At 51.9% G+C, this 18,621-nt stretch overlaps 1 protein-coding gene across 3 annotated transcripts; it reads left to right on the plus strand.

Moving 5' to 3' along the window:
• Nucleotides 1-1,191: 1,191 nt before the first annotated feature.
• On the plus strand, nt 1,192-18,305 carry P2RX5 (purinergic receptor P2X 5). 3 transcript variants are annotated; one of them, XM_004781942.3, is made up of 13 exons: nt 1,193-2,703; nt 6,602-6,752; nt 7,399-7,470; nt 7,756-7,831; nt 7,918-8,014; nt 8,285-8,365; nt 8,702-8,840; nt 9,418-9,554; nt 10,016-10,109; nt 10,243-10,308; nt 12,811-12,893; nt 13,738-13,887; nt 14,633-18,305. In XM_004781942.3, exons 1-13 carry the CDS (start codon nt 2,567-2,569, stop codon nt 14,700-14,702), a joined length of 1,353 nt encoding a protein of 450 aa, XP_004781999.1. In that variant the 5' UTR covers nt 1,193-2,566; the 3' UTR covers nt 14,703-18,305. The 3 variants fall into 3 exon arrangements, with proteins under 3 accessions (XP_004782000.1, XP_004781999.1, XP_012906160.1); XM_013050706.2 differs by having other exon boundaries at nt 2,576-2,650; XM_004781943.3 differs by lacking the exon at nt 13,738-13,887 and having other exon boundaries at nt 1,192-2,703.
• The last annotated feature ends 316 nt before the right edge of the window (nt 18,306-18,621 follow it).

Below are 18,621 nucleotides of genomic sequence, written 5' to 3' on the forward strand. Positions count from 1 at the left end.
TGTGGCCCCTAAAGCTTTATGACAGTTCTATCAGAAACTGCAGCCTGGTCTTCGCTGAGTCATGGGGGGTTCAGGAAGGGCTGCCCATACTGCAAATAAGAGCAGAGCCCCTTCTCTAAAGCCAGAGCGGCAGTCGGGACGAACGACATACAGAGGACGGGGGGCTTTGCATTTCAGCCTTAGCAGCAGCACACAGTACGTACGTACTCAGGGAGAGGCTGAGCAAGCAAGAACAGGGGTGAGTGCCCTGCACTGGGGCTAGCTGTGAGCTCTGACCAATGACCTGGGTCCTCAGTTACCCAACCCGAGAAATGAAGGCCTGTGTCTCTGGGGGTCTCACAGCAGAATAAATAGTCCAGGCCACAAAGCCTGGAAATCAGTTCGGGAAGTGGAGAGACCCATTGTGGCACCATCTTATATGCAGCTTATGCAAGGATAAGGGGCCCTGTGGGGGTGTTTTTCAGCCTCAAGCTCTTCTTCAAGCCAGATCTTGAGACCCTGAAAGGCTACTTTGCTCGTGGACTCAGTTCGATAGAATCTTCACAGGTGTGATGTCACTCCATTGAGGCTGCCTCTCCCCTGAGTACTGGAGAGCCACGTGAAAGGAGCGCTGAGGAAGAGGCTGGTGGGAGAGTGAGGAAGTGAGGTCGGTGACAATTCCCAAACCTTCCCCCCAGGACGATACCAGCTTCTAAAATCCCCAGTCATGACTGGGACAGGACGGCAGCTCCAAATCCCTCCCTGTTTAAAAAATCGGAGCTGAGTTTGTTCACACACTTGACAAATATGTATTGAGTTAATATATGGCAGATACAGCAGAGGACATCAGACACAGATGTCCAAAGGCAAGGTCCCCATGCTCCAAGAGCTTATGGTCTTAGCAGTGGACACAGTCAATAAGTAAACCAGATCCTAGGCAAGAATGACAAGTGTTTTCAGGGAATAAGAAGGGGAAACAGGGGGTGCCTGGGTGGCTCAGTGGATTAAGCATCTGCCTTTTGGCTCGGGTCATGGTCCCGGGGTCCTGGGATCGAGCCCCACATCATGCTCTCTGCTCAGCGGGGAGCCTGCTTCTCCCTCTCCCTCTGCATGTCTCACTGCTTGGGCTCTCTCTCTCAAATGAATAAATAAAATCTTAAAAAAAAAAAAAAAGAAGGGGAAATGGGGTAGAAAGTGACTGGGGTAGGGGACCACTTTTGGTGGGATGGTAATAAGAATACACCTTTTGAGGAAACGGTGTTTGAATTTGAAGAAAAGGTTTAAAGATCTGTGCTTCCCAAACGACAGTTTGAGAGCAAAATACAGATCCCCAGGCTCCATCCTAGACTTAGGGAATGAAAATATCAGAGGCAGGGCACAGGGATTTGCATTTTGCCTCCAAATGATTCCCATGCACACTAAAGCTGGACACCCACTGCCCTGTAGCCTTTACTTTTAGAGAGAGTCACCTTGGTGAACTTTCGGGACCCTTCCAAGCCCTGGAGACTGTGGTTCAGGGAAGGGAAGGTGTGTGAAGGGCCAGCGCAGAGAGGAGCAGGACTGCTTCTGCCTTTCTGTGGCTGTCCTATGTTCTAAAACCGATCTAAAACTCCATCCCAGTGCCCACTCCCTCTTAATTTCACCTGTTGTGAGGAGGGGTGTGGTCTTAGCACCCTAGACTAGGCCCATCTCTTGCTCTGGGAAGGTTTCAGACAGTTGGTTTGAACTCTCTCCAAGCATACTTTGTGATTCTGCCTGCATCTTGGCACCCCCAGCCCATCTGTCTATTCTAGGTACCCTGTGAGTTCTTCATGCTGTGGGTGCTGGGACCTGCTTGGCAACTGACTCCCTGGGAGCGTCTGGTTTTAAGTAACAGCAGCTGCTCCCGGAGCAACACCCACTTAATCACAGAGGACACAGGAGCCATGGGTCAGGCAAGTCTTCAGACTCCCTCAGCCTGTGTGGTGAGAATCAGGGTCCCCCCAGAGAGCAGGAAAAATCAAACCCAGGGTGCCTGCCTGCAAATGCTCTCTACCCCCTTCACTTCCTACGCCTTAAGTCCCTCTTCCCCTGGCCTCAGTTTCCCCATCTATTCAATCTATCCAACACCCACCCCAGGGTTGCTTTGGGAGGAGAAAAAGCGGGGTTGCTGGAGAAGCAGCCCCTCCTACTCTCCTCTCCTCGCCCCTGCTCCTCCAGCGCCCGGTTGGGGGGCCTCACCGGCGGTCCTGTGCCTCAAGAATGCCCTCGTAGGCGTGTGTCATCGTCACGGGAGGAGGAAGAGGGAGAGACGGCGGCAAGGTCGCCACCCTCCCCCCCCCCCCCCCGGCCCCCCGGCCCCGGGCCCCCGGCCCTCCGCGGCGTCTTCCGCAGCGTCGCCAGCAGCGGCCCGCGCCCCCGCGCGCTCCCCGCCCTGCCCGCCTCCGGCCCCGCGCGCCCGCCCCGGCGACCCTGCCGCTTGGAGCCGCGCCCCCGGGAGCCGCAGTGCCCAGCCGCCCCGGGGCCGGCGCGGAGCAGGCGGCGAGAGGCGGCTCCCATGCGGCACCGGCGTGGCGGCGCGGGCGGCGGGCGCAGGTGACAAGGCGCCATGGGGCAGGCGGGCTTCAAGGGGCTGTCCCAGTCGCTGTTCGACTACAAGACCGAGAAGTATGTCATCGCCAAGAACAAGAAGGTGGGCCTGCTCTACCGGCTGCTGCAGGTCTCCATCCTGACCTACCTGGTGGTGTGAGTTCTCCGGGGGCTTTCAGGGAGGCTCTGGGCCCGGGAACTGGATGCGCGGTCCCTGTGCTTGGGAAGGGACTCTTGGGTGTAAGAGGGGCAGGTGAAGAGGGAGCCCACTGTTTACCCCACTGGTTGTGGAGGAGATGAGACGCGGGCAGGGACTTCAGCATTCCTTCATTTATGAGGCTCTCCGCGGGCTGCTCCTTCTGGCTGGAACTCTGGGGGTTGGGGGAGGGGGGCAAAGATGCAGGGGGCTGCGCTCCAGCTGTTGCCCAGAGATCCTCCCCGGTGTGTTGGCCTGGTGCAGGCCCGGGGCACCGGGTGGGTTATTTATAATCACCGAGCTCATGTGTTAAGCTCCTGGCTGGGGCAACTCAGCAGCCTGGCATGTCCCGGCACTCGCTTCTGTCAACTCACCCCACCCCTGGCTGGCCTTTCTCGTGTCCGGCTAGGAGTCCTGCCCAGAGGCCCTCTACCCCGCAACCGGCTGGACGGGCTGTCTCCCCTTTACCCCCTCTCACCATGAGGGGAGGGGGCAACTCCTGGGCTTTGCTTGGCCAGGCACTGTTCTGAGCCCTCCCCCCAGAAGGGAGGGAACAGGTGGAGGGAGGAAATGGCACCTCTTTTACTGCCTTAGTGAATTCGGTTGAGTCCCTCCTATTTCCTGACTGGGGGAGGAGCAGATGGTGCTCCTGAGAGGGCCCCCCTGACCCCACAAGGAGGCCAAGTGCCCATGGAGCTTCCACCCTCAGGCACCCGAATGTCTCCCACCTGAGGACCTTTGTACATGCCGGTCCACAGCCAGGCACACCTTTACTCCTCTACTTGGCTAAAGCCCACTTGTCCTTCAGACCCAGGTTCTTGAATCATTCCCCTGATATATTCCATAGGGATCGTTTGCTTGTCTGACTCCCATCCAGTTGGGGGATGCCAGGAAGGCAGGCATAGCCTGGCATCATCTAACCACTTAGAAAGTAGGTGTGAGATGAATGAATGAATGAATGCATGTTGTTCCTTGGGCATTTGCAGAATGTTTCTGTCCAGGCTGGGTCCAGTGTGTCCCTACTAAAATGCCTGGTTGGTACAGCCCTTTCAGGTTTCCCGGGGGACAGGAGAGTCTAGGGCCTAGGATGTAGCAGGTCTGCCCCAGAGATGAAGAGGGTGAGCACATCCTGGTTGGCACCACAGAACCCTTACTGGCACTCAGAGGTGAAGGACAAACCCCGCCCCCCCCACTTGCCACTCCTGCATGACCTCAAGCAGGCTACTTCCTGCCCTTCCCTGGCCTCCGTTTCCCCAACTTTTTCTAAAGGATTAACCTGGACAATCTCTAACCTTAACAGTATACGTCAACACTAGGTTGGTTAGATCCCATTTTGAGTTCTTCCATGGCCCAGCCCTCACTGTGCTAAGCAATTTATATGTGCCATCTCATTAAAAAAAAAATTATTATTATTTTTTTTTGTATTTTGACATTTTAGACTTACAGAAAAGTTACAGAAGTAGTACAAACTTAAAAAAAAATCCTTCAGGGGCACCGGGATCGAGTCCCGCATCGGGCTCTCTGCTCAGCAGGGAGCCTGCTTCCTCCTTCCTCTCTCTGTGCTTGCCTCTCTGCCTACTTGTGATCTGTCTCTGTCGAATTAAAAAATAAATAAATAAATAAATTAAAAAATCCTTCACCTAGATTCCCCAGATGTTAACATTTTACTACATTTGTGTTGTCCTCTCCCCTTTTTTTCTCCACATACACATGTTGTGTGTGTATATATGCAGTTTTTGCTGTTGAAGAGTAAGTTGCAGGGGTGTCCATGTGGCTCAGCTGGTCGAGCACCTGGCTCCTGATTTGGACTCCGGTCATGGTCAGCGGGTGTAAGATGGGATTATCAGGGTATCTGCTTCTCTCTCTCTCTCTGTGCCCTCACTTGCATGCTCTCTCTCTAATAAATAAGTGAATAAATAACTCTTTTTAAAAAAAGAGTAAGTTGTAGACATTATGCCACTTTACTACTAAAGACTTCAGTGCATTTTTTTTTTTTTTTTAAGATTTTGTTTGTTTGTTTGACACGTAGGCAGAGAGGCAGGCAGAGAGAGGAGGGGAAGCAGACTCCCTGCTGGGCTCAATCCGAGGACCCTGAGATCATGACCTGAGCTGAGGCAGAGGCTTAACTGACTGAGCCACCCAGGCACCCCTTGAGTGCGTATTTCTTAAAACCAAGGAATTCTCTTACTTAACTAAGTACACCTATGAAAATTAGATCATTAACACTGAAACAATATTATTTTCTAATCTATGGATCTCTTGTAAATTACTCTTATAATTATCTGTAATAGCAAAAAAAAAAAAAATTCTGAAAGCTTGCCTTGCATCCATTCATTTTGTCTTCTTAGTCTCCTTTAATCTGGAATTATACCTGAGACTGTCTTGTATTTCATGACATTGATGTTTTTTGAAAAGTTGAGGATTTTTATTTTATTACAACTTTTTAGTTGAAGTAAAATTCACCTAACATGTAATTCATGATTTTAACTATTTAAAATTATACGATTCAGTGGTTTTTAGTACATTCACAATGTTGTACAACTGTCAACCACTGTCTTATTTCAGAACATTTCCAACACCCCAAAAAGGAACCCACATCTATTAGAAGTCAGTAAGAATTTCCCCTTACCCCCAGCCCCTGGCAACCACCAATGTACTTTCTGTCTCTATAGATTTACCTCTTCTGGACATTTTATATAAATCAAATCATACGACATGTTGTCTTTTTTTGGTCTGGCTTCTTCACTTAACATAGTGTTTTCCATGTTTATCCACGGGATAGCATGAATTAGTACTTCATCCCATTTATAGCTAAAAAATACCCACATTTTGTTTGGACTGTTTCTGCTTTTTGACTCTCACGAATAACATTATGAAGGACATTCATGTGCAAGTTTGGGTGTGGATATATGTTTTCAGTTCTCTTGGATATATATTTTTGTTAGTAAGTTGCTGGGTCAACTACCAAGCTGTTTTCCACAGCAGCTGCACCAGCTGTCAGCGAGTCCCAATTTTTCTGCATCCTCACCAACACTTGTTATTTTCCTTTTTTTTTTTTTTTTAAATTACAGCTATCTTATTTGGTGTAAAGTAGTATCTCATTGTGGTTCTGATTTTCATTTTCTTGATGACTAACGATGTTGAGCATCTTATCATGGGCTTATTGGCTGTCTCGATATCTTCTGTGAAGAAATGTCTACTCAAATCCTTGGCCCATTTTTAAATTGGGTTGTTTGTCTTTTTCATGGCTGAGTTGTAAGAGTTCTTTAAATGTTCTGGTTACTAGATCTTGACTCTATGATTTGCAAATATTTTCTCCCATTCTGTGCGTTATCTTTTCACTTTCTTGATAGTGTCCTTTGATTTACAAAAGTTTTTAATTTGGATGAAGTTCCACTTATCTATCGGTTCCTTTATTGTGTGTGTTTTGGTTGTCAAAGAATGTAGGATTTGTACTCTCATTTTGTAGAATGCCCCTTAGTTTGGATTTGTCCGTCTCTCCGTGAACAGTTTCAGGTTATGTATCATCTTCTTTAACTGTCCTCACACCCCTGGAGGGAGGCACTGTTACCCTGTGTTAACTCCCAGAATTCACTGGCTCTCCTGAGGTCACATCACCACTGCACAGGTGAGCAGGTTTTAGCCCAGCCTTCACCATCTTCAGGGCCTCAGCCCCTAAGAGCAGCCATCTCCCTCTTCTGGGATTGCTTGCCACCTCTGCTGCTTGCAGAACCAGCTTTAAGGCAGCATTGGAAATGTGCCCCCTGCCCAGGAGCTGGTGGGAAAGGTGAAGCCCCTGTGGAAAATTCCGAGGACAGCAATGAGGCTGATGTCCACCTGTTGACCCTTTCCCTACAGTTGGGTGTTCCTGGTGAAGAAGGGTTACCAAGACACTGACACTTCCCTGCAGAGCAGCATTGTCACCAAAGTCAAGGGCGTGACCTTCACCAACACATCTGAGCTTGGGGAGCGGCTTTGGGATGTTGCTGACTACGTCATCCCACCCCAGGTCTGAGTCCCATGCAGCACTGGGGCCTGGGCTGGCAGGGCCTGGCTCGGGGTGGGTCACATAGGAAGGTGCTCAGCTATCTAGGGACTCCCTTGGCCCAGGATAGCTGCCAGGGTTTCGACAGCGACCCTGCCCAGCTCCTTCCCCCTGATGCCGACCCCTGTCCTCCCTGACTGTGTCTATGGGACCACTCCCTTCCCAATAAACCCTGAGCCCTTAGAAACCAAAGGAGGCCCCAAGAATGCTCAGGTCAGTGTGAGTCAGGTGGCCTGGCAACAGAGAACCGCTTCCTTGTATTAGCCACTGACTGCCCTTGGGAATGGCTCCCTGGCCTTTTCCCAATCGGCCTGGGCCAGGGCCTTGGCCACCCTGCCTGGGCCTCTTCTCCCAGATCTGGGCTTGGATCCCAGGGACTGAGCTCAGCATAGGAATTCATGGAGGGGACAGTTTGGGATTGTGGGCCTGAAAGGGACCTATCCAGGGATGTCTACTCAGAGACTTCAAAGTCAGTGGGCAAAATCTGCTGATTTTGTGGCCCTATTGTCCTCAACACCTATGCAGACACCCAACCCCTGCCAGGAAGCCTGGGAACAAGGGTCCTCAAGAGGGAAGGAAGATGTCCCTCAATTCCTCTTTGGTTCCTCAGGGAGAGAACGTCTTCTTCGTAGTCACCAACTTGATTGTGACTCCCAACCAGCGGCAGGAAACCTGTGCTGAGGTTTGATGGGGTGCAGAAAGCTGGGGAGGGGGTAGGAGAGCTTCCAGCAGTGGTTGGGGTCCATCCATCTCCTGAAGCAGGGATTTCTATCTCCTCCAAGTGCCCCAGGGGATATGTGTGCCAGAGCATGTACCTGCATTGCTTGGGGGAGAAGCAGGTTCTCAAAGGGTGTGTAGTCCCACTCAGGGGAGGAACCCCTGTCCTAATTCCTGGGGTGGGACCTGGTTCTGAACTGGGGCCCCTTCAGGGAAACCCCTCCACCCAGCTGTCCTCTCTTTCTGGCAGAGTGAAAGCATTCCAGATGCCTGGTGCTACGCAGACAGTGACTGTCCTCCTGGGGAGCCTGTTGTGGCTGGAAATGGTGAGGCCTGGAATAGCTAGGGCTGGGAGCAAAGTGGGGAACGGAGCCAGGAGGCTTCGAGCATTGTCTCTGTCCCAATCCTGCAGGAGTGAAGACTGGACGCTGCCTGCGGGTGGGGAACATGCAAAGGGGCACCTGTGAGATCTTCGCCTGGTGCCCAGTGGAGACGAAGCCCAGGCCAGTGTGAGTGGCTCTAGCCTCGGGACCCTGAAGAGCATCTGGGCAGGGACTGGTTCTCAGCCTGGTGGTGGAGATACATCTACTCTGGATCCCCTTTCTGAGGACACCCGACAAAGCCCCAGGTCCATGCCAACATGATCAAATTAATGGCCTGGCAAAGGCTCCAGGGGATCCAGGGGGCAGGCAGGCCTCGGCCCTGTCACAGGCCTGGGGGATGTACAGAGGGAACAGAGGCAGGGCCTCCTGGACAGGCTGTCCTGGCTTGGTTTTCAGGAAGCCACTCCTGGGCAAGGCTGAAGACTTCACCGTTTATATAAAGAACTTCATCCGTTTCCCCAAGTTCAACTTCTCCAAGTACGTGGGACTTGGTTACTGGGGATCTGGGGGCTGCCTCCTTGTCACTGTGCATGGGGCTGTGTGCCTGGTGTATGGGTGTATGTGACATTCCTGTGTGGGTGAACCACTGAGTGATGCTGGAACACCCCTTCCCCTTGTTGTAGGAATGGGGTTCTGTCCTTGAATGCAGTAGGTTTTGGGGGGGCTGCTGAGGGGGTAGTAGTCAGGATTTGAGGCTAAAATCAGGGACTCAGCCTGGGCCAGGGAAAGGCCCAGTGATGCCTGCATCAGGCTGTCTCTGGCCTGGGAAAGGCCCATTTCAGCCTCATGTCACTATATGTTCATGGCCTCCAGGACCAATGTGCTAGACACCAAAGACAGAGCCTTCCTGAAGTCCTGTCAGTTTGGCCCCAAGAACCCCTACTGCCCCATCTTCCGACTGGGGTCTGTGGTCAGCTGGACGGGGAGCAACTTCCAGGAGATAGCCCTGCAGGTAGGTGCTGTGCACCGAGGGAGCCGTGTCTGGGGGGCCCGGGGGCCCAAGAGCTCTGGGTCTGGGCTCTGTCACGAAGACGGAGACTCCTGGAGTGGGATGGACTAAGTCCATCAAAATAATTCTTCAGAAGACTAAGTCTTCAGAATTGTCTTCAGAATTAGTAGGACACACAGCCTGGCAGAACTCAGGCACTCAGTGGCAGGCACACTGAGCACCTGCTGTTTGGTTCTCAGTCCTTGGGGCATCCGTGGAAACTGAGCCAGAAGAAGCCTCACTGGCACATCCTGGCTCTTGGGTGAGGTTCCCCTCCCATTGTAGGTTCTCACTCATGGAAGCACGAGACAGGAGAGATCTGGGGTTGGGCGCTCTAGGCAGTGTGCTTTTCTCGGCCGCTCCAAAAGTGGGGCTAGGACCCTGGAACTTCCACGTTCTTCCTGGAAGGATGCTCCAGTGGGCCTGACCCTTGGCCCGAGTCCTTTCCTGGTCTTGTCCAGCTCCCTGTGAGGAGCTGGTCGGTGTCTTCTGTCCGCTTCCATAAAGTTCTGTGCACTGATTCTTGTCTCTTCTTTGTCAGGGTGGTGTGATAGGAATTCAGATTGAATGGGACTGTGATCTTGATAAAGCGCCTTCTGAGTGCAACCCTCACTATTCTTTTAGCCGTCTGGACAACAAATTTTCAGAAAACTCAATCTCCTCTGGGTACAACTTCAGGTAAGTGGGGCAGAATTGTTGTCTTGTTACCCTGTTCACATTTTGTCCTCTTCTGGATGTCAGCACTCTGACACCCCTTACTGGGCATGGGGTTTTGAGTGGGAAGTAGAGGGAGGAAGAGCTGAGGAGAGATGAGGGATGGAAGGCAGGGGCATCACTGGGAGAGGAGAGAAGTTTCTGTCCCCCTCTGGGCTCACTGGGAAGCTGAGGCTTGGCTTCTTAGCTGGGTCACCTTCCTCAATGCTTTGGTGGCCCTGGGTTGGCCCAGCATGTAATGGGAAAGCCCTTGCCTCTTAGAGAATGTTTGTAAGGATTTCAAGTGTCTGGATGTATCGTTACCACAGTTTTAGCACGAGGATCCATAACCTTCCCCATGGCTGCTAAGAGCTGGGGCTTGGGGGTGCTTATAAATCTCCAAAGCAGCCAAGTACGCATTGCCAAGCAGGGAAGGTCTCCGCTAGGTTCGCCAAATATTACCGAGATGGAGCTGGAGTGGAGTTCCGCACGCTGATGAAAGCCTATGGGATCCGCTTTGATGTGATGGTGAATGGCAAGGTGTGTGCGGTGATCTCCCATCCTGAGGCTGGGCAGGTCTGGAGTGGGGCATGCTGGAGTCCCTAGGGAGCCTACTGTCTCCCCTCCATGCCCCCGCCCCATGTTCAGCCTGCTTTGTTTCTCTGTGCTCCAGGCAGGGAAGTTCAGCATCATCCCCACGATCATCAACATCGGCTCCGGGGTGGCGCTCATGGGTGCGGTGAGTACTCCCCCTCTTCACCTGAACCCTCTGAGCACTGGCCGGGGAGGGGGGAAGCTGCTCGAGAGGTGCCGTGCTGATGCTTTAGAAGAATGAGAGCAGGCATCGTAGGTGGGATGCAGTTCAGGCTTTCTGGGACCCGACACCTGTCAGCAGCCCCCAGGTGGCAGTGACTGCCGGAGTTTCTACTTTGAGAGCCAGAGAAACACCTGCCTGTGGCTTGAGCTCAGGGCGGGGCTGGGCTCCTCTGGGATCCTGGGTCAGTCCCTGAACTTCCGAAGCCTCATCTCCACTGCTGCTAAAAAGAGGCAGGACCCAGCTATATACAGGGCTTCTCAGCTGTGGCCCTGCTGACAGTTTGGGCCAGATAATTCTTTTTTGTGGAGGGCCCTCTGTGCACTGGAGGATGGTTAACAACATTGCACTAGATACCTCTACTTGCTAGATGCCAGCAGTGCTTTCTTCCCCAGTTGGGACAACCAAAAATGTCTCCAGAAATTGCTTGCCTCTTGGGGACCAAGTCACCCCCCCCTCCCCCCCCGTTGAACATCACAGGACTGAAAGGGGAGCAGCAGGGAAGTCAGGCTGTAGTTCTTCCTCAGATCCGTTCCTTCCCAGGCCCCAGAGGGGCTCACAGGAGAGGAAGCAGTGGCTGGGGAGTAGGCAAAGGTTTCCTCCGAATCTCTTGTCATGCCCCCATGTTGTTCTGGAACTTTTTTAAAAAGACATGGGAGCTGTCCGTGAGTGACTCATGCCCGTCCCAGCTCCAAGCTCCCTGCCAGCATTTCTGCAGCCTCGTCCTGTCTGCCCTCTCTGCCTGTTAGAGGTTTCGGGCAGGACTGAGGATGGACTTTTTATTAAGACGGGGAAACTGTGTAACGGTATCAACGAGTAACAGGCTTCAATGAGGCTGTTCTCCTGAGATGTGGTCGATGAAAGTGAGCCCCAAATGATTCCTCTTTACTGCAAAGAGCCACTATTGGGAGTCTTGCATGTTTGCTTATGTGACTTTCTTAAGCCGGGTCACTGTCAGTGATTACTTCCCTATGTTGTGGGTAAGTCAGAACACAAGGGCATGGGGTACGTACCTGTGAAATAAAGGTAACACGGAAAGGGGGGTGCCTGGGTGGCTCAGTGGGTTAAAGCCGCTGCCTTCAGCTCAGGTCATGATCCCAGGGTCCTGGGATACAGCCCCGCATCGGGCTCTCTGCTCTGCGGGGAGCCTGCTTCCTCCTCTCTCTGCCTGCTGCTCTGCCTACTTGTGATCTCTGTCAAATAAATAAATAAAATCTTAAAAAAAAAAAAAAGGTAACAGGGAAAGGGGGATAGATGCCAGGTCAGGTGGAAGAGTGTTCTCTGTGGAACAAGTGATAACATTTTCGACATCTCGGTGGGGCAGGGTTGGGGGAGAGTCGCGCAGTACCCAGAGTCAGAGGCCCGGGTTCACCTGTGAGCCCATCTCTCAGCCCCCAATCCCCCTCACCCTCTCCTCAGCCCTGCAGGACACATCCCTTCCCCTGGGGGCTGTTGGGGGAGTGGCCCTCTGTGGCATTTACACCATGCACTCTGCTCCTAGGCCCCTGTGAACAGTGTGGGCGGGTTCCCGCTGAATGAGCCCTGTCCTCTTCCATCTTTCCTTGACCACCCCTGTTGGCCTTGCTCTTCAGATCCCCTCTGACCCACCTCTCACAGAGAGAGATGGGTACTGAAGGGACCAACCTAAATTTCTAAAATGCCACAATTCTGACTGCTTTGAGCCCCTGTTCAAGGCTCTTTATTTGTCTTCCCCTAAGGGATTAGGACCAAAGTTTCAAAGGCATTGTAAGAAAATTGACCAGCGCTTCCCCATCCCACCTCTCCAGAAGTGTCTCTCACTTTTGCAACACAGGCCCTGTGGAATTTCCTTTGCTACCTGTGCAGTGCCCTTCCTGGGTGGGCTTTTTTTTTTTCTTTTTCTCTTTCCCTTCTTTCTTTCTTTTTTCTTTCTTTTTTTTTTTTTTTTGCCTTGTATAAACTCCATTCAACCCTCAAGATTCAGCCCAGATAACCGTCCCCAGGCTGAGTAAAGTCCTGTCTTCTGCTTCCTTGCTCGGGTCCTTATCATAGGCTATATCACTGTCATCATTTACATACTTGTCTCCTGCACCCAAGGGACGGTCCCCACAGGGTCTCATTGTCTTAATCCTCCTGCATTCCAGCGCAGCGCCAGTCTCCTGGTGACTGCCCAGCAGACGTTCACGGAAGACATGATTGAATGGGGTCAGGGCAGTGCAGGGGGTGCCTGCCCTGATAGAACAGGCTTTCGCTCTACCATGGACCGGCTTTGTGGCTTTTGACAAAGGTGCCTCTTGCTGAGCCCTGTTTTCCTCATCTGTTAACTGGAGACAATGATGTCTCTTAGGGGTTGGTGCAAGATCAGATGGGATGTACTATGTGTCATGTGCAGGGCACTTTCTGGAAGTCTAGGATTCTGAGTCAGGACCCTCAACTCTTTTGCTGCAGGGAGCTTTCTTCTGTGACCTGGTACTTATCTACTTCATCAAGAAGAGCCATTTTTACCGGGACAAGAAGTACGAGGAAGTGAGGTCGGTGACGCTTCCTCCCCAGCAGTGTGAGGGGACCCTTGTGGAGCCCCCTTGATCAGCCTCCCCCTCCCCAGCCTAGAGACTTTACACTGGTTGGATGGTGGCACCTGGGGTGTGGAAGGAGGCAGGGCTGAACTTCTGGGAGGGAGCTCCCCTGGAAAGGCCACAGAAGGTGGGATGTTTTCAGAACATGCTTTCCAGAACCTGGTGCTGCCTGCGAGCGGCTAGTAGGAAACAAACAGGCCATGGGCAGGTGATCTGCCACTGTCTACCATGTGGTTTCAGACAAGTCCCAGCCTTTCTTGGGCCTCAGGTTCTCTCTCTGAGAGCCTTCTAGCACTTAAATTTTAGTATTCTTGGACATGGTTGTCCTGGTGGGCAGGGATTAAGGGAAGCTGGAGTGGTAAGGGAAGAAAAAGATGGATTTCCTGTTTTGTACTGTGGAGGTCTATTTCCAGGGTCTCTGGGGCCCCGAGCTTGGTGGTGTGTATTCATAGCTGCAGAACATAGTATAAGTGGGAAATTCTGATGTCTGTGGGAAGATTGGAAGGAGAAAGGGACTCTGGCCCAGCCATTCTGGAGGAGTTGGGATCAAAAGAGGAATTGCAGATGGTGGGCTCCAGATAGGCACCTGGGCACCCCCTGTACCCCACCACGTGTCATTCCCCGGACTGAACCAGCCCTGAGTCAGGCTGAGCCCTTGGCCCGGACCCTGACAGAACCCTCACAACTCTGCCACCATCCGCCCCCACCCCACTGCTGTGAGCTGCTGGAGGAAGAGGGGTGCCTCCCAACCCCCGCTGGGCTGTGCAGGCCAGGTTTAACTGGGTCCTATCCCGCCCAGAATCCTACGGGTCCCCCCGGGGCTTGCAGAGTCCTCGCAGCAGGGCGGGACCCCAGAGGCAGAGGAGGCCGAGCAGCCTGAGGTGCACCACGGAGGCGGCAGCCAGAAGAGGAATGGCTGCCCATGCCAGCAGCTCCTTGAGCCCGTCAGGTGAGGGGCTGCGGGGCAGAGGCCCCGAGAATGAGCCTTGCAGAGTTGGCTGGGCCCTTTCCTCTGCTCCCTGCTCCCAGGAGAGCCCATCCACGCTGGACTTTGTGGGGAGGTGGTGCTTTAGCTCCTCCATTTTGCCCATTATTTCCTCTATGCCCTTAAGTCCCCACAGAGCAGCCTGCTTGCTGTGCTCTCCCAGCATTAGCATCATAGCAGTACCACCGTCTACTCGGCTCACTCTGCCTGCCACTTCTCTGAGCTCTTCATATGTATGAACTCGTTTCAGCACCTTAGGGAGGTGGACACCTATAGTCCCTATTCTCCTAATGAGGAAATGGAAGCAAGAAAGGTTAAGTAACTTGCTCAAGTCACACAGCTGATAAATGGCAGAGCTGGGATTTGAAACGGCCAGTACATCTCTAGAATCCAGTTCTTCTCCATCAGGTCTTTCTGCCTTATCAAGCCCTCCATTCCCCTGCTCCTCATCAGATGCCTTCCTTGCCTGTCGCTGTGGGAGGCTCTGGGTGCCCCCACGTACCAGCATGGTGGCTGCTGCTCATTTTGCCGGTACAGCTCCGGAGACTCCGAGCACCTGCGCGTGTCTGGGCGGTGGCCAGGGACTCGCTCTGTCTGCTGGGCTGCCCGTGAGAGGCTGCTGCGGGTGGGGTCTGCCTTTAGGGTGGCCGTTCCCATTCACAGGGTGCCCAATTGTCCTCTGTGTGCCCCCTCACCCATCCACACACAGGTCTGGCCACCTGGGGAACGGAAAGGTCAACGCGGAGCAGCTACAGAACCTGCAGACAGCAGAGGCCTAGCCAGAGGTATCCGCTGAGAGCAGATTTGCTGAAGATGTTGGGGCCAAGGCACCTGCAGCCCTGAACTGAAAATTGTCTTTGTGTCTGCATGGGACAGGTGCTTCCAGGCACGGCCATCTCTTCTGCTCTTTGGGATCTTGCTATGGAGCTTTTTGTTATGTGTGTTGGGTGTGTGTGGCAGGGGTGAGGCAGCCTCCTAGTGGCCAGAGTGGCTCAGATCTACAAAAGGAGGCCTGGAAGAAGCAAGTGGGAGAAGGTCAGGGGCCTGGGTGGTACTGGAGTTCTTTTATTTTTCTGAAGTGAAAAATGTTCATGCATTCGTCTGATACATATTATTTGCTATGGGCTGTGCCCTATCCAAGAGATGCTTAAATGAGATGCTGACCTGGCCCTCAGGGAGGGGAGCACACATGTAATTCCCTCCAGAGCCAGCAGACCTCACAGCCAGCCTCAGCCACCCTGGCCTTCCTCCTGACTCTGGTTGAGACTTTCACAAATCCCTGTTGAGAATGGTGGCTCCTTGGAGAAAGACTCTGGCTAACATCCAAGGGGACAATTGGCCTTGCCCTCAGGGAAAAAATTTAAAGGTGGCCAAGGAAGCAACCAGGAAAGGACTGGACATGTGTAAGGAGGCAACTGGCCCTTGGGGGAGAGGCAGCCTCTGAGGGTTTCCAGCTAAGGTGGGGAAGCAGAGGCAGAGAGGCCTCTGCTCCAGCCTACCCACCCAGTCTCGGGAAGCTTTGGGCATTGTGTCTCACCCTGTCTGTCTCTTGCAGTTCTGTGCAGCTGGGTGTCCCGACCTAGCCTCCCTCTGTTTCTCCTCCAAGGCTGGGTCTGAAGGGGTAAGGAGATACAATAGGTGGAGCTCACTTGGCCCGGAAGCAACTGTTAATAGGGCGGCCCTAACCCCTCACCCCAGCCCCTCCTTCCCCACCCTGCTGCATCCCGCCTCCACCCTGCGGACCCAAGCTGCTTCCCCCCTAGTGGCTGTAGAGCCTCACCACTTCAAGTGTGGCCTGTAGACCAGCAGCATCAGCCTCCCCTAGGAGGCTGTTGGAGATGGCAGTTGCGGGCCCCTCCCTTGTCCTCCATCAGAACCTGTGTTTCAGCAAGATTCCTAGGTGATTCGTGTGAACATTATTGGTTGAGAGCACTGGCTAAAGAGATATGCCAAGACCGGGTTCAAGGCAGGAAAAGGCTGGCTTTGACAGATGCTGCCTATTTCTAGGTCAGACTGATACACGTTGTACTTGGAGAGCAATAGGATTCCACCCCACCCCAGGAAAGTGGCAAGCTCCGTGTATTTCAATTAAAATATTTTGACTAGATAATACTTACATGATTCAAAAACTAAAAGGTACAAAAGATTATAGAGAATGAAAAGCTTCCCTCCCACGAGGCAACCTGTGTTACCCATTCCAAGAGGCTCTCCTGTTTTGTGGAGTATCTACTCAGTGGCTCCTTGTGCCCTCACACAGGAAATGAACTTTGCCTGATGCTTACAAGATCAGACCAAGTCTCCTCTGTCAGAAAGGGACACAATGGAGGACACTTTAAGTACTGGGCTGGGGAGTCTGCTAGCTCATTGCTCCCTCTTCCAGTGTCTGAGGAGTCCCTGTGTAAACCCCAAGGGAGAGACCCAGAACTTATCACTCACTGTTGTCTGATGGCTCAGGAGCAAAGGCCTATGGTGCTGCCTCTGGCCGGGCAAGCTCCAGGGCTTTGTTTGCACAGTTACCCGGACGGACGCTAGGCAGTGTCCTCTTTGGAAGTGCTCTCTCTGGGCCTCCCTCAAGTCACCAGGGTTTGGTTTTTCCCTGCACACAGAGGAGGACGGAAGCATCCTTCCACTGGGGGCCTTTGGAGAAGGTCAGAGGGAACTGCAAGAAGGCTGTGCCCCTGGGGCAAAGAAGCATGGTCCCCCAAACAGCTCCGTTCTCTACAAGGAGCAAGCAGGTCCCTCGTTCTGGGCTGGTAACCTGTCAACAAGGCCGCTTGCTCTCTGAATCGAAAGTGAATAATCCAGGTGATCCACTATGGTGTTCAAATCCTAAGGCAAACCTTAGGATTTGATAATCTAGCATGTTACTTTTATGTTTGGGAGGAAGTAAAAAAGGCAGGCATCATGGCTGCTTAGGAGTTAGTCTAGTTTCTTTGAACCTATTGTTAGAATTGCTTTGCAGCAGCCACATAACTTGGGGACAAGTTGTACTATTTATCTTAAATGGAAGGAAGTGGCTTCCTTCAATTAGTAAATATTTATTGGGTACCTGTTGACAGGTGTGGGACTAAATCTGAAAACACAGTTGTGAGAAACACTAAAACCGTCCCTGAACAAGTGCTTACAGTCTGGGAGGAAGTGAGCCTTCATCAGTGGTCACGCCAATGATCACAAACTGAATTTTCAGTAAGCGATAGCCAGAGGTTTCCCCAAGGATCGTACATATAAGCTGAAAAATGAAAGCAGTCTAACTAGGTGATGGGGAAGCATTCCAGATAAGGGAACCACACGAGTATAAACACCTCGACATGAAAAGGAGTAACTGAGGAACTGGATGGAGACAGTGTGACTGAATCTGGTTTTATGAGGCTATCTTAACCTTTTCTGACTGATTTTAAGGGTTGCCCCATTAAACTTCACTGTCACAGAGGACTTAGCTTCCAGTCCAGCCATGTTTTCTAGGTAACCTCCCCTACACTTCATGGTTCTGTGGTCAGAAAAGCCAGTGACCCCATTCCAGCTTCTGGATGGTATTGCACACTGCGTTTCCTTGCTTTTGCACAGCAACCCTCCCCCACCTTTTTATGTAATCTTGGTACATGAGTGGAAAGTTCATGAATCTTACAGAAACTGGCTTTGAAATGGGAAGTGAAGTGGGAACCTAAGCCCCACTGGGAAAGCCCCTTTCCTTCAGGGCATCAGTTGCTCTCAGGAAGATGAGCATGCCAACCTCTCCAGAGCTCCCTTCCATGCTGACATTACAGGCTCACCCGAACCATCTATGCTACCTTCAGGCCCTGGCCTAAAGCCATTAACCTGGTATTTTCCTAATGATTAATATTATGCCTTGGGAGTGTCATCCTGCTGGCCAATGGCATTTGTAAATTGGGTGCTACTATCAAGGGGACCAGCCATTAGAGTGTAATGTCCTCTACTCCTGATATAGGGGTCACTAGGACTGACCAGTCATGGCTGCCTTGTTGCCCCCACCACCCCATCAGTTCTTCCTTTCTCAGAGCTGTAAAGGGGAACGTGACTTCCTCCAGGAATCAGAGCACCCCAGCTAAAGACTACGGTGTCCTGCAGAGTCCCTAGATCATCCCACTTGAAATGGCATCTTGCATGTCTGAAAAAGAGTTCTACTTGATTGTGATCCACCCTCCCCCACCCAAGTAATGCAGCTTTCCTCAGAGCACTCTCTAGTGGACCCTAGAGTACTGTCTGTTCAAAAGGCGCACTTTTCTTCCGGCTGTTTGTTTTCCCATAGGCCAGTGCACAGAATTAAAGGAGGAATGATGGCAACCATTGTCTGGGACCTGCCTGGTAAATGTATTCTGATATTTTTATTTGGTTATAAAACAATAAAAGGTTTTAACTTTAAATGTATCTTGATTTTTTCCCCTTTCATATCTTTTTGGTCACTCTGTGTTTTAGAAGAAAATTTAAGGAGAAAGTGACACCAACAGGCAGACACAGGAACAAGCAATGAGCAACAGATTATGTCCCTATTACTTGCAAAGAAATTCAAATGGAAGGAAGAAAACTCTTTCAATGAGCAAACATTAAAAGACTAGGAAGGGACCATAAAACTGGTACTTTTTCATTCAATGAGTGTAATCTGATAAAACTCTAGAAAGCATTTGTAATCAAGCTTTTAATCTTGTTTTAGTTTATTAAGTTCCTCAAAATGCTATAAAG

This window comes from Mustela putorius, unplaced genomic scaffold (genome assembly GCF_011764305.1).
Source record: "Mustela putorius furo isolate JIRA1106 unplaced genomic scaffold, ASM1176430v1.1 tig00000867_pilon_pilon_pilon, whole genome shotgun sequence".
Classification (NCBI taxonomy): Eukaryota; Metazoa; Chordata; class Mammalia; order Carnivora; family Mustelidae; genus Mustela; species Mustela putorius.